The sequence below is a fragment of the Brienomyrus brachyistius genome, chromosome 16 (assembly GCF_023856365.1).
Source record: "Brienomyrus brachyistius isolate T26 chromosome 16, BBRACH_0.4, whole genome shotgun sequence".
Lineage (NCBI taxonomy): Eukaryota > Metazoa > Chordata > Actinopteri > Osteoglossiformes > Mormyridae > Brienomyrus > Brienomyrus brachyistius.
This window is the reverse complement of record NC_064548.1, coordinates 22,514,051-22,528,933: the sequence shown is the minus strand read 5'-3', so window position 1 is coordinate 22,528,933 and position 14,883 is coordinate 22,514,051. Positions and strand designations below refer to the sequence as shown.

General features: G+C 46.2%; 2 protein-coding genes across 5 annotated transcripts in view; one reads left to right on the top strand and one right to left on the bottom strand.

The window, feature by feature from the left end:
- The window catches only part of LOC125710089 (fibroin heavy chain-like), a 576,413-nt gene that overhangs the window by 394,396 nt on the left and 167,134 nt on the right, over window positions 1–14,883 (top strand). The window lies entirely within an intron of this gene.
- The window catches only part of ikzf2 (IKAROS family zinc finger 2), a 31,230-nt gene that overhangs the window by 11,029 nt on the left and 5,318 nt on the right, over window positions 1–14,883 (bottom strand). For 3 of the 4 annotated variants that reach the window (XM_048979383.1, XM_048979386.1, XM_048979385.1), the window contains 4 exons: window positions 14,642–14,690; window positions 7,880–7,984; window positions 3,784–3,978; window positions 1,646–1,813 (listed from right to left, as the gene is read on the bottom strand). In XM_048979383.1, coding sequence (XP_048835340.1) covers window positions 1,646–1,813; window positions 3,784–3,978; window positions 7,880–7,984; window positions 14,642–14,690 — 517 coding nt within the window. The remainder of the gene's footprint in view (window positions 1–1,645; window positions 1,814–3,783; window positions 3,979–7,879; window positions 7,985–14,641; window positions 14,691–14,883) is intronic. The other variant, XM_048979384.1, reaches the window with a different exon arrangement.

The following is a 14,883-nucleotide window of genomic DNA, read 5'->3' as shown; positions in this document are numbered from 1 at the left end:
AGTATATGAATCTTGTAATTGCTCAGAAACTGGGTTACTAATCAGTTGGTTGAAAAAAATATTTAAAAACGGCGGGGGAAACAAAAATGAAGTCAAATTACGACTAACACAACAAATCCTTGGGTTTAAGATTAAAAACATTCATTTTGGAAGGGTTAGGAAACCGATGCAAGACCTCGTCAAACTTGAAGGATTTCTTTGAGTATGTAACAAAGGCCACCGGCTGTCAAGAAAGGCTGCATCGCGCTTCTTTGTGCAAACGACCAAAACTCAACATGAAAGGCATCTGGGATGTACGCCGGCTGGGGTCCCCAGTGGAAACCTATAACGGTGGCATGGGCACTAGCCGGCCTGGTAAAGCCATTGATGTACCACAGCTTTCTGCATCATGGTAGATACTGGACTCCCAGAGAGCGTAGCAGGCAGCAGAAGACTTACAGGAAAGGACAGAGGTACAGAGGGGGGTAGAGGCTTTGCAAATACTAACGAGAAGAAATGCTTTCACTCCAAATATTCAAGGAGCTGAAGATGAACAAAGAAAGAAACAAAACCACAATTCGACTTCATTCATCCCATCGCTGTTGAGACAAGCTGGCTGCAAATATCAGATCTTTTCAATAATTTTGAACTAACAAGATTTTTTTGGACGCATTATTAAGCGGGTCTGTGAAACATTTCTGCATACCATGAAGAAGCAAATTTGAATGTGTCCAAAGATACAAGTGCCATGTCGAGGCCATGGTTATATTCAGTCATCATATTTCCAAATGCACAAGACAGAATGAAAATGCTCTCTCCATCCTGCACCACACACAAAATATATCCCCTCGAAAAAACCACAAGTACCACAATCGCAAAGGCCAATGTATAAATAAAAACAAATAAAATCACGCTAATGTGAAATAGCTAGTGTGGCTTGGTTTCCTTTTATATTCTGACCCATTTTAAAAGCAGAAAAAGGCGCATAAATGACTTCACCCACCTGACTTTGGGCTAGTGCCTGCTGAAGCAGGAAATGTAAGGGAGGATAAATGTCACGAGACAGACGGAAAAAAAAAAAAAAAAAAAAAAAAGAGAGAGAGAGAGCAATCGCCCTGCTCAGCTGGGCGGCAATCAGCGACCAGTAAGCTTGGCATTTACGGTGCTGCTCCCTCACGTTTGCTTCCAGGAACCGACCCGGGGCAACCGCTTCCGAGGAATGGGTCTGCGGACGGTGCTCGCGCCGCCTGACCCATATCCTGAGCGAGGCGATGGTGTGAAAGTGGGTTAGTTAGTGGGACAGCCCTGGGGCCCAAAGATGCATGCACAGTTTCTCCAAACGGGACCGTCGTTGAGTCTGCCACACTCCGATCATTTTTTAAAAAGAGGCTGTGACCGCGATCGGCTCGAGCGAGAACGTGCAGCTGTGGTTCTCACATCGTCGGGCTCTGACCACACAGGCCCCTGGGCTGAGGGAGGGTGGGATTGGGGCCTATGTGGGGGGAGGGAGCCGGACTCGAGGGTGAGAGAGCCTGAGACCGCGCGAGCCGTGAAAATGAGGTGTGAGGGGGAGCGAGTGAGCAAGCACGTGGGCGATGGTGGGGTGGTGGTGGGTGAGAATGGGCAATGCAGCGGTGGGCGAGTGCGTCGATGACAAGGGACTGACCAGAGTGCGTACGCAGGTGGCCTGTCAGGGCGTCACGGCGGCGGCAGGCGTAGCTACAGAAGGGACACTTGAAGGGCTTCTCGCCGGTGTGTAGCTTGATGTGACGTAGAAGGTTACCCTTCTGCGTGAAGGACACACCGCACTGGCCACACTGGAAGGGTCTGTCACCTGTAGGGACATGGAGTGGGGGGGGGGGGGGGGTTAAGGCTGAGCCACCCACAAGCAACGTCTGTTATCAAACCCGGAGTAAAGCAGTCATCTGCAGATAACTGGTAAGACCTCTAGCATCAGCCCAGCTGCTTATGAGCGAGGAGTTTGATGAACATTCAAAAAGTATTTAGGATTTACTCCTAAAGTAAATTACTGTTTTCTACCATTCATAAAGTCAAAATTATCAAGTTGTAAAGAACTGTAGTAGTAAAATTATATGTGAGTCACTATGAACCAAACTGTGCTGGGAAGGCATATTTCCTGCAGATCAACAACACTGAAGACCTGCCTACGTCTATGAGTAACTGCTAAGCATAAACAACACTGTGCAGCAATCACACCATTCAACCTTCTTGGTAAATGATAAGTCCTTTTCCTTTTCCACAAGTATGAATGAAGGTACACTGGAGTTCTTCTCTTTGCCTGCCCCATTTTGCTTCCACAGTTTGGGGGGGGGGGGTCACAGCACGGGACCAGCCAATGTGGAGCACCCCTGGAGCTGGGGGTGGGGGGCTCCAGGGCCTTGGTCAAGGGCCCACAGACACGCGACTGCTCTGCTGAGGCCGGGGCTCAAACCGGTGACATTCTGATCAAGGGCACAGGGGTGTAGCCCACTGAAAACACTCACAGCCCCCGTCCTTATACTTTGTACAGTGGGTTACCCATGTGTGTATATTTCAAATTTTATTTCTTGCATAGTGTAATTTATTGTTTGTACAGTGTAATTTATTGTATGTGTACTGGGGGGTCTCAAGCAGCTAGAAGCAAATTCCTTGTGTACCGCAGCACACTTGATTCTGATTCATATGCTTCGAGGGTCAAATTAATAAGGATCCTGAAGCTTAGACTGGATTTTGGTTTGGGACTGGCACAGTTCAGAAAATGGGGCATTGAGCCTGTTTCAGATCTGGCTGCGTACAACCAGAATCGCAGCAGTTAAGGGAGCATTAAAGGTATCATTAAAGCAGAGGGCCTGTATTATTGGTTTACTCTAAAAATACCCTGTGTGTGTGTGTGTGTGCTCTTGGTACAGATGTTCGATTGACAAATTCGCTGCCAACGTGGGCGCTGGATATGCTAGCTAGCGAGAACGGCGCTTAAGCGTGGGGTGTGGGGCTGCAGGGAGGTTTCATGTCCATTCTGAGGAGAAACGGAGCCCTCCGCCCAATCAGCAGAGGGTCTCACCACAAACAAACACCTCACAAATCCAGGTCGACACACCAGGTCGTGGTGTCAAGGCACCTAAGAAGTGGCCCACTGGGTCCTATCTGATGAGCATGTGCCTAGTGTCAGGGTAACTTTAATCCTAGATGCAAACATCATAAAATCGAATAAACAATCAAGATTCTAGATATATGGTGAGCTTGAGACTGAAGCTGGCTGAATTTTGAACCCCCCACCCCCCGCCTCAGCGGTTCGGAAATGTGAAACAGAAGCCTGCCTCACTTACAGCTCGGGCCAGAGGTGGCAATGTCAGTTTGGGGCAGGGAACAGGTTGTGGGAGATTCCTGGGATATTTACTTACACAAGGATTCCAGGGCTTTAAACACTTACGTAAAAATAGCAATCCTTTCCACACCCATTTCAAGCGAGGGTTTCGAAAAAGGATCATCTGGTAAAAGCGAAAACCCTACGGTCATTATTACTAACGAAGCTTCATTAACCCACATGTTGCTACGTCCAAGAGTCCCCAGCTTTGCCATTTGTAAAGGCAAGCACTCAGATAAAAAAAATTCACATACGAACAAACTGTAAAAAAAAAAAAATAACACACAAACAACTTAAGCTTTCTATTTATAAGGAAACTAATCACATCTGAAACACATAATACAGAAATATGACCTCTGGTTACAGTACTGACTGTGTAATGTTTGAGGTGAAAATATCCGGTTAATAGCTGTTAATATCATGAATACGCCATAACTCACCATTGGGCAATCGGATCCCTCCATCACTCGGCCCATCTGACCCCGTGCCCCCGTCTGGTAGGTGATTGGGGCTGTCCGTCACCGGTTCCTCCAATTCGCATCCTTCTTCCCCACTTTGGGTGGTCTCCTCCAGGTCTGCTGTTTTTTTGTCACTCTGTTCCTCTGTCCCTTCTTCCTGTTTGATTCTGTGTGCTGCTTGGGGTCAAGCAGAGTGAAGAGGGAAAAAAAAAAATGAACGCTAAATGCCGCAACAAGACAGACAACATCTTTATATTTATGTCACATACTACACAGCCAAGACGAGACTTATTTCAATATTGATTTTGCCCATTCTGTCCAACACCGAGCACAGCTGGGATAGCAGTTTGAATTTAAAGCCATTTACGGGGCTGACAGCTCATGTACAGTAGGACGAATATCAGCCAGTCTGGAGACTGGTTTTCAGACCCATGGTAACCAGTGATCCAGACGGCTGCCTAGGAACACACTCTCGCCGCCATAGCAACTATATTTCCAGGTGAAGATCATTCAAGAAGGAAAAAAAAAAAAAGGACACAAAAAAAACATACCAACACTACAAGGAATTCACAGCGAAACACAATCTGCTTGAAGTTAAGAAGAACAAGTCGATCTGGTTGTAGTCCCTGAGGGAACAGGAGAGAGGCCGGAGAGATGCCCCCACCCACGACCATGTTCCCCCAAGGTTTCTACTTGACTGCCCGTGGGACAGCGAGAAGGAACGTGGATTGTGGACGCCCACTGTGCCTTACGGTGCCGTCGCCATGAGTAAGAGCTGTACAGCCCAGCTACACTCTCAGAATGGCTCACTGACTTGCCGGCTGGATGCCGATCCTACACTACTAACATTTGTCTCAGTCCCTGAAGCACTACACCTGCACAACCTAAATAGAATCGGTCCCTTTTTAACTTCAGATCCTACAAAGGGATTTTCCCAGATTAAAAGGTTTACACAAGGAGACACATCATTTAATCTCTGGCCAAATACTTGGGTTAATATATAATGAAGCTCTCTCACCCTGGACACCTATTAAAATTCATATAAAGGGGTATACAGAGTCCTTTAGAGGGCAGCACTAGGCTCGTCCCCTTTACGATGCTTCCCTGGATTTGGGAACACTGCTGCAGGGATCACAAGCATCTGGAAGAGGAGCAGCAGTGTGCCAGTCTCAGGAATGGGGGGGGGGTTGCATTCTGCACAGACCGCGCACCCGCCCTGCCGCACTCACTGAAGTCCAACGTCGCTTCACCGAACACCACCAGCTGATCAGGGACTCCCCTCCGGACCTCGCTCAGCCACCCAGACAGATCTTACCAGGGAGGGCATGAGGAAGAGAACATGGCAAGGCTGACAATAAGCCCTCCCCCAGCAGGTGGAGTTTAATGGATGTACTTGGGGGGGACAACAAAAAGCTACGTTGCTGACCCTATGTGTTAATGTATGTATTTGATGCACATACAGCCTGTTATCTGGCTATAGGGTACCAACAAAACCACGCATAGGTACAAAGTGCCGGCATAGAACATTCCGATTAATTGTAATTTCCACTCAGACGACAAGGGCGGACACTGCCCTCTGCTGTCCCCCCCCCCCCCCCCAAACTCCACCCCTCATCGCTGTGCTGACATTTCTAGGTGGGCTTTTCAACCTCATTAAACCTAAACGGAAGTGACCATTTCCGCACCAAGCGGGCTGCAGTCTATGCCATAATCAGCGGAAGACCCGTCATCCGGAAGCATCTCCCATCACCATCCTCAACCCTCCCCCTCCCCCCCCCCCCCCACCAATGGTTGTGCATATTACCAACTGGAACTTGCAAAATTAACATCCATGTGAATCCAACAGCACACACAAAGGAGCTAAATGAATCACTTGCGCTGATAAATATGTGCTTGTCATGCATCGTAATGTAAAAAAAAAAATGGAAGGAAACCAGCAGCGCTTTAAAATACAGTTCTGGACTTCTAAACCATTGGTGTCTACGGCTTAAAAAAAAGTGTCAGTTTCCTTTTAAGGCCTGCGCCGAAACTTCACACTTGGGCTCATTCACACATCAGTCCAGCACTTTCATGTTTCCTCATTAACACAATTTTTAATACGCCACAAATTTAAGTAGAAATGAGGCATGGCTTCATGCAGCTGCTCACACTTCGAAAGGAGATCCAGTGCAGGATTCAGCTGGCCTTGCAGTTCATTTGTTGCAGTACAAAAAAAAAAAAAAGAGCCGACCACACTGACCTGACCTACGCTCTTCACGAGCAGGGCGCCAAAAAATACAATTACATAATGTTGCTAAAAGTACAGCAGCACTGCAATACGGCAATCCAGCTTCATGCCCCTGTGATGCTCATCCCACTGTACACCGCATAACACTGCAGAACCCACCCAACCTAGATAAGCCAAATCCAGTACCACGCAACACAACAGTACAATTTACTGAATACCTTCCCTTCAGGACATAGCAATACAGTATCTGTGCCCAATGTCAATCACAAGGAAACAGGCTTACTTTAATTGTGCAAATGAGAGTACGCTAGTTTCTACGCATGGGATCCTCAAGAATGGAGAACCATCCAGATCAGACTAATGTTGGGAAGAGAATTCCTTACCAGGCATGCAATCGATAAAGCACAACGTAGAAGAGTGTTCAGTGCATAACAAAAACAGCATGCAGTGAATGAGAGCAATTATTCCATAGTGACTGGCATCTCTGACCAATTATATTAACTATCACCCATTGGCACTATTAGGTGACATCGAATCTGGTGTTGTGTCTGAAAGGCACCGCTTAAACACTGTTGTCAGACAGGCTGGAAAAAAAAAAAGAAAACACAGCCTTACCAACGCTTACCGACACCATTCTGGAAAACGGAGCCAGGCATAGGCTAGACGCATATGGAGAAAGGCCATGCGAAGGACCTCGCAGAGTTGAGTACCAGTGTGTGCGCGCTTCCAATCTCTCTGCAGACCCGCAGCACCTGCACGGCGCTCCACGAAAGCTGATGTGAGTCACAGCGCACCATTTAATGTGGTCAAAATAAACTAAAAATGCCTGGCCTTGTGGTTGATACGCACGTACTCTACATAATATACGCTGCTGAGTCCCTGGGAACGCGTTTCACAAATCGAACGTTTTGCAATGCGGTGAGTGTGTTAAAAAAATTGGCGCGGGGTGGACACCGCGACGTCAACGACCTGCCTGCTCACCGCGGGGCCTCCCGGGGGGGCGGATCCTCGCTCTTGGACGGCACGTAGTGGCTCATGCGACGTTTCGACACGCGATGATAACGCCGCAACGTTACACGAACGTGTGGAAACTTTATGAGTTAGGTGGATTTAATTCCTCCTCCCGTAGTTTTTTCGGTCAGTGGCCTGTTTTGCAATTTCGCCTTAGTGTGGTTCTGCAGAATGCTATCTTTGAGAAAATCTGTCCCCATTGTCAAGGAACTCGCCTCTATCCCTCAGTAGCAGAGACCAGATAAGGGTGGAGATGGTTCCCTTTTTCTTGCTGTGCCACTTCACCATGACGAGTGTAACACTAATCAGATGTTCAAGCGAGTGGCTTAACTCCATAGCCTGTACCAGAAGCTCACAGGGAAGGAAGATGCATACTCAGAATGGAGGTTTGCTTCCTCCAGCATTCAGATCCTGAGGTACAATAAAGTAGTTCCTTATTCAATGGTTCCATGTCATTGAGTGTCACCTCCTTTGAGTACGTGTCCTTCTCGATCCACTTCACCCAGAAGCATCGTGTTATGATTCTTAATCCAAACTAAACAAAATATACTATACAGCAACTCACTATTACATGCATCCACTGCTAATTAGGCTATTTAAAAAGTACTGAACTACGCAACTGTTGTGATTCTAACCAGATACACAAAACGTACCTCGCTATGCTAAAGATATAGCCATGCGGGAGAAAGATGCCAAGATTGATGGGTAAAAGATTTGCTGTGTGACACTAATCACCGTTCAGGTGTTCTTACAGGGCCACGTTTCTTCAGAAAACCCCGGAAGCTCTCCAGGGGAGAGATCACACACACATGAGGCAAACATGGCAAAAGGGACACTTACAGATGGGGGAGCCCGGGAGGTGTGTATGCTGTCCGTTAGGTGTTCCTGCCGTCAGGTCCGCCAGCATCCTCGACTTCTCCTTCCCAGGAGAGCAGTTTCCGTTGCCTAGGAGACAGCCAGCAACAAGAGAGATGAGAGCAGAACTACGCGCGCGGGTTCAGAGACCGTGGGAGTAAGCGAAATAGCTCATCATCATCTGGAGGTGATGAAATGGAAGCCATCACATTACCTCAGTTACCACGGGATTCTATACAAAGAGAATTATAGAATGTTAGTGCTTTTCTTCTTAATTTATTCGAGTCAAATTAATTAGCTACATTAAGTAAGACCAGCAGTACCAGTGTAAGTCTTGTGATTGCAGCTGAGTACCGTTTGCTATTTGCTCTCTGCCTGCTGCCCTCTAAGTCTGAACTAGTGAATGAAACCACTACGTAGGAGAGGCAAACCAAGAGAGGAGGCCACATTGACGTTTTAATGCGACCTCCCCAGCCGGCTAGTCTGCTGGCCCACAGTCAGTAGGAGACTCAACTCTCTTCCCCTACCTTTCAGCACCAATAACATTCATTCTGGGATTCTATCACCCATTCACATTACGTCCTGACCTATTCAGCTTTAAGCATGGTGGATAACGGGAACAGACCCCCATCTCCTCAGGCCAGGGGGACCTCAAGCAGACAAAGACCATACAAGGGCAGCTCAGTGATCGGCCATATACCGCTAGAATGGTTTCGCTACTGTAAACAGGACAGCACTGTCTTGAGATCTTTGGATTTTATCTCTAGATAAAATTAATCACCACAGACTTGATTGCATTTGCGTTGCCTTCCCACTGTACTGGAAGAAAATGTGCCCTTTGCTGTGGCAAGCACGATCAGAAAATCTCGAAAATATCTCAAAAAAAGGGGGTTGCAGAGCAGCACTAGTCTGAAGAAGGCTGAGCGCACACACACACACACACACACACACACACACATACACACACACACACAAAGACACACACAAACACACCCATTTCTGCATGTGCCCGTTACCATTTGCAGAAACTGCACACTGACTGAGGAACTGTCAAACAACTTCTGTGGTGTCACAAAGAAAAAAAAAAAAGAACAAGCTCTAAGGTGGTCTGAAGAATTTCTTCACAGCATTTGAAACATTTAGTCTAGTCTGAATGCGCCGAGCCATTCCACAAACCATGATCTTCTACGTCTGCAAAGCATTTGGGGACTGCAGTGCTGTGGCTTAAGTGAGCTCCCACACCATCTGCCCCGGTCAGGGCAGCTACTCGTGGTCCATGGGGCACATCTCCTTACGCATGTGCTCAGCTGATCATTTGAAATGTTCCGTGTGTCTCAGTACATGTAAAAAATGCCAGAAACCAACATTCTGGTGGCAGCAGCACAGGAATCTACACCAGCGGCCGCTTTACCAAGGGCTGCCTTCGTACAAACATTGGCCCTAATTTCCCTCACGAAAAAACCAACAAAAAAAATTTATCTGACGGATAATTATGGCCTGAAAAACATCAGTATTATACCCATAATTTCTTCCTTGCTGATATTCTCCTGACACTTTGAAAATCTAATAAAAAAAAAACAAAAAAGTCTTCAAGAAACATGAAATTTAAATACAATTCAAACTACTTCTCCTGGAAAGAACTGCAGTAAATTATGTAGTCAAGAGCTTTGCTTCATTATCGGAGTGACAATTAAATGGATACTGCATATTCACCCAATGCAGGTCATATACCTTACAATTCAATACTAAAGTAGTACGACGAGACACTAACGACACGATTATGGTTAAAACGGCTGAAAATGTACGGCCCCTCCTATTCTTACCTACATATTATACTCATTGTGTTACCATCACTAATGAATTGATGAAACCTGCCCCATCAATTTTTCCCTTCGTTGCTAATCAGAGTTGACTTGGGATGAGGAATGTTCCATTCTGGCTAAACAGGTGAAACTAGAGGTGTGTTGAGATTCCTCATGTGGCAAACACTCGGTGCCACTGCAGCAGCTACTGCGTACCTTCCAGTGCCTGTGTGGGACATGCCGGTAGTCTGAGCGAAAGGGAAGGGGTGTGTGCCGGGAGACACAATGGCTTTCGCAATCGCCTAGGCCAGCTCCAGTTACACTGGTCTGGGGGGGGGGGGGGGGGGGAGGGTTAATCTCCGGTGACAAGCTGTCACCTGGCAACGGGGAGCCCGAGCTAGCCCGGATTTTGGCCTCAGCCGAGGGGTGGATTTTCCATGACAGAGCAAGCGGTACAAAGGCCTCCCATCCCCACTGGTCCTGAAGGTCAAGATCACTGGTCCATATTAAGTGGCAAGATGCAGTGATGCTTCCCTTAGACACGTTAGCTGCTGGTAGGTTAGGATCCGTGGGAGATCAGTGATGGGTACAGACCAAAAACTGAAGCAAAAGCCTAATGACACTGCCATTCTTACACTGTCAGGAATACAAATTTGTACCTTTGAGGGAACAATGACTTGTCACTCGGGCTGTACTCTCAAGCGTCTGCCATTTATACCCTTACTGCAGGTAAAGATACTTTTTATGGTACACAAATGGATTCAGAGGAACATTAATGTACCATTGGGGGTAAGATAATGTTGTTTGTACCTTCAGGAACACCATTGTACCAGGGCTGTACCCTGTTTTTTAATGATATTACAGGACAAAAAAAATGACAAAAAAAAACATCTTCCGCTAGGAAAGGGATTCACACATTAGGCATTTCTGTAAAAATCACCATGCAAGGATGGGTGAATTGGGGAAAAACTGAGGAATGGAGGGGACTGCAAACATATCGACAGCCAGCTGGAATAACTGAATGTATTTGCATGCGTAAATCGAGGAGAAGCATAAGCGTTGCCGGAAACGCTAAGATAGAGGAGATGGATGCAGGTGTTGGTCCAGCAAGAGACAAGAGGCCCAGGCAATTTAAATGGGCTTGGAAGAAGAGGCATGAAAGAGAAGGTGGACCTAGGACTTGGACATGGGCTCAGTAAAAAAAGAAAAAAGAAATTGCTCAATAGGGAACGGCAAGGTCTGCAGTGCACTGTACGCTAATGACATACAGGGGATTGTCTGCAGCCGAAAAACCTGAAGAATCCTATTGCGCCTCACTGCTTGCTATACGTTCAAGCAGGTCTAAAAAAAAAAAAAAGTCAGTGTTTACAAACTTTTGACAATTAAAAAAAAAAAGAGGGAGATAGAAATCAATGGCACTGTTTATTTCTGACCTTTCAGGGACCGAGTACGTGCCCCCCACTCAATACTCGTTTTGAGATGATTTGACAGGAACCCGTAATTTGACAGAACGACTCATTAATTTGAAACCTGTGAACTAAACCCCCCCCCCCCCCCCACCCCCCGCTAACTGTGGCGATTTTGCTGCACAGGTGATTCAGAGGGATTGCGATGCTAAACAATGCGTCTCTCCTTCCTTAATTCTTTTCGGCTGTGTCATGTGTGCCGAGATCTATAAGGAACTTGGTGAGAATAAAGGACAGGAATTGGATAGGAGTTGGCCCCATTCAAAAGAGCAGTGGGTTCAGGCATCCTGGGAACGCGCAGGCGGAGCATGGATCAGGTTTTTCCTGTCAAGCTGAGTCCCCTGACCATTGCAACGCTACAGCGATAGTTCTTCATTGATCCTGACTCAAATATGTCCGTGTGTTCTTCGTAAAAAGCTGCCTCAAAACACGGAGTTATACTGGGTAGTTTTCCCACGCAGAAACAAGGCCAGCAGCCCCAGTTCATGTTCCCATCGCCACTGTCCACAGCCTCAAGTCTTGATGTCGAAAACAGCAGGAAGAACAAGTATAAAAATCATCCCCGACTACGTCAATGCAAGGGCTTGGCCGTGGAGCGGGTAAAGCCTCCATCTGACAATGCTTACCGGGAATGGAATCTTCACATGATTTACTGCTGTTATGCAGCATCTGAACTGCAGCGTTGATGGTGCTTACAAGAACGCAAAAAATACATGGATGCCAGCGACATTCCAATCAGCACCAATAAACTAGAGAGTTCACCCCCCTCACAGACAGATTGCTACACGTGAATACGATTCACCAATCAAGTTTCACATGCAAAAGTCAAATCCCTCTATTGTTGTTTACTGAGGGAAAACATTTCCACACTAACCGGTTGGGGAATTCCTTCATTCTTTCAGCAGTCTATCAGAACACTACGCCCAAATGATATATGAGAGATGGGAAAGGTGCAGGGGCTGCTCAAAACAGACGTCTAAAGTACCACAAGGAAACTGGTACCAAGGCACGATTCAAATAAGAAACCTCTACGGAGTCAACATAGCTCCAGTTTTTCAGGATAAGGGCTCAGCTTCTGTTTTTGTCAATACATTTATTTTTTCTTATCGAATTTAATAATGCGTAACGGCCTTTTTTAAAAATGGCATTTTCAGTTAAGCGAAAACTTTCCATTCTCCCCAGCTGCTCTAGGTGTCAATCTGTTGGTGCAGATTTGAAACCCCAAAGAGCTGAAAGCAAGCTGAAGGTGCCTTTAATTGAAGCGTGTTACAAGACACACAAGAGTGCTTCTCCCCCGGCGCCGATTAGCTTGGTGAGAGGCGTTATTAAGCGGGACGTGCAAAGACATCGAGTGGAGATGCACCGCTGTTCATCTGTGCCTCATGACGCTTCCACCAACTGTTCCATGACAAATCTTGTTTATTTACTCAAGCGCACTTCTACACATCTGCAGCAATCGCCATGCAGCCCTGTCAGAGTCCTGACAGTCAGATAAAAATCAATTATGTGACACGCCGAGACCTACCATCTTCATGTGGCATTAAAGAGCATCTCTCCGTCTCCAAGGACCATCTGGACAGCGATAAGGTACAGACACGCATCCAGGTACACATCTCTTAAACTAGACAAATAAGATATTCTCATGACAGAATATGGTTATTCCCTCTTGCTCACTACCACTGTGAATGAAGAATGTTTGACTGTGTCTTTCCATTCTGAAATACCACTAAACCCTAAAAGACATGGGCTTTCTGAGATAGTTAAAAAAAAATTGCTTACAAGCCAGTTTACTCAAGGTGTCTAATCGAAACACCAGACTGAGTCAAAACCCTGGTTATACTGATGCTGTCATGGATAGAGTGGTGAAAATCACGGAGCGCGTAGTCACCGGGCTAACGGTGTCCAAGGCTCGAGCAGTGAGAGCCTCCTTAGTCAACTCAAAAGACACCTGAGTGACAGAAAGCACTCCGCCAAGGGAATAGGTTTCTCAGAACAGGCTTTCCCGTGGGGTTACCAGGTGGGAGTCACAAAAAAAAGCCCCTTATATTGTCACCAATGCACCCTTACCAGATAAGCCACACTATCAATGGGTAACTGGCTCCTTGAGTGAAGGGAAGTGTACGCTCATTCACACTGCACATGCTGAGGGACCCAAAGGAAGAGCATAAGGGGCTACGAATGAGGAGAGGCCATTCAGGAACTCTGTTCAGACACTAAGTGAGACACAGTCTGACCTACTGCCAACTTGAATGATTTAAGGCCTAAGCGCTACTTGGAAGCTCACTTCAATCTCCCACCCACCTTTGCGTGAATACATGATTATTTTATGATCTAAAGCTAATCCCCGGCTAGTGGCCATGCGTACCTGTGTACAGTGGTACCTCAAGGCCAACCTTATCCATGCCCCGCATGGGATTTGCTATGTGGTGTTAATATGGATGGAAAATGCAAACAGCAGCAAACTCAGTGAAGAACACACTAAAGTGCACAGTCTGCTCAAAAAATTAAGACCTTTTGGAATTTTGTACTAGCAAAATAGGTGCACATTTTCAGTCAATATTGAATTAAACTGTAACTCCCAAATACTAAATGCATTAAGCGGCATGAGTGTTATTCAGGGGGAGTCAGGAATTGAGAAAACAGAAAGGGGTACGGAAGAATTTTTGGACAATATTGCATGACTATGAACAGAAGGGACAGTATCTATAATTTAAAGGGACAGCGTGATCACCACACAGCACAAAATTAAAGCCACTCAACAACAGGAACGGAAATCACGAGAGTGTTCCAACTCTTTCATTTAGTCTGGACTGTTCATTCAATCATTGATATTAAGTGCTCAGCTCACCTGGGCATATTTACTGTTAAATGGAAAAATTCAAATATACAAATGTAAAAATGCCTCTGATTATGCATCTCGAATCTACAAGCACAAGAGAGAGACAAACACAAGGCACTAATTGACATTTGTGCTTTCATTCTGTAATTGGATTTGTTCCATTACATCCTATTCATTTTAATCAATTCACGGGATACAGTTTGATCTCTACTGCACAGGCAATGCACCATAATTTTAAAGGTAGCCTAGTGAACTGGCCAATCAATCTATTCATCATTCTATTAATAAATATTACTTCATCTGTCCTTGATCCCTCACCCAACAGGTTCCTTAAGACGTAAAAGTATCAGCTTAGATTGTCAAGGATATTCCACTGCAGGAGAGAACAACAGGAAGGTGTCCTGCAAGCCTCAGACTCGCTCATCATTTCATCTCATTCAGCGAACAAGGATCAGCTCATAGGAAATACTTCTTAGCTCCGCTCCCTCGTCATGCTAGCTAACATGCTAACTGCACTGAAATACAGTCCCACATTCCACATTCCGCACCCTATTAAACAAATACACTCCCATTACGCACCTAACTGGAAAATAATAGTAAACAGAGATATTAAAATAGCGAACTTAGAAAGTCTACTTACTATCAAGGTACCCATCTGTTGACTCGGTCTCCATAGTAGGGGGCACAGGCTGTTGGAATCAAAGGGAGACACTGCATTAATAAAAGGGCCGATTGGGAAACACAGAGCACTACATGAACCGCGGTTCCTCATGTCCATCGCTGCGCCATGGCGACCAGAGTAGCCAGGGATGCTGGCTCAGACCTCGTCACTGTTGGCTAACTTGACGTGAGACACGAGTCTGCTTTGAAGAGGTTCACAGA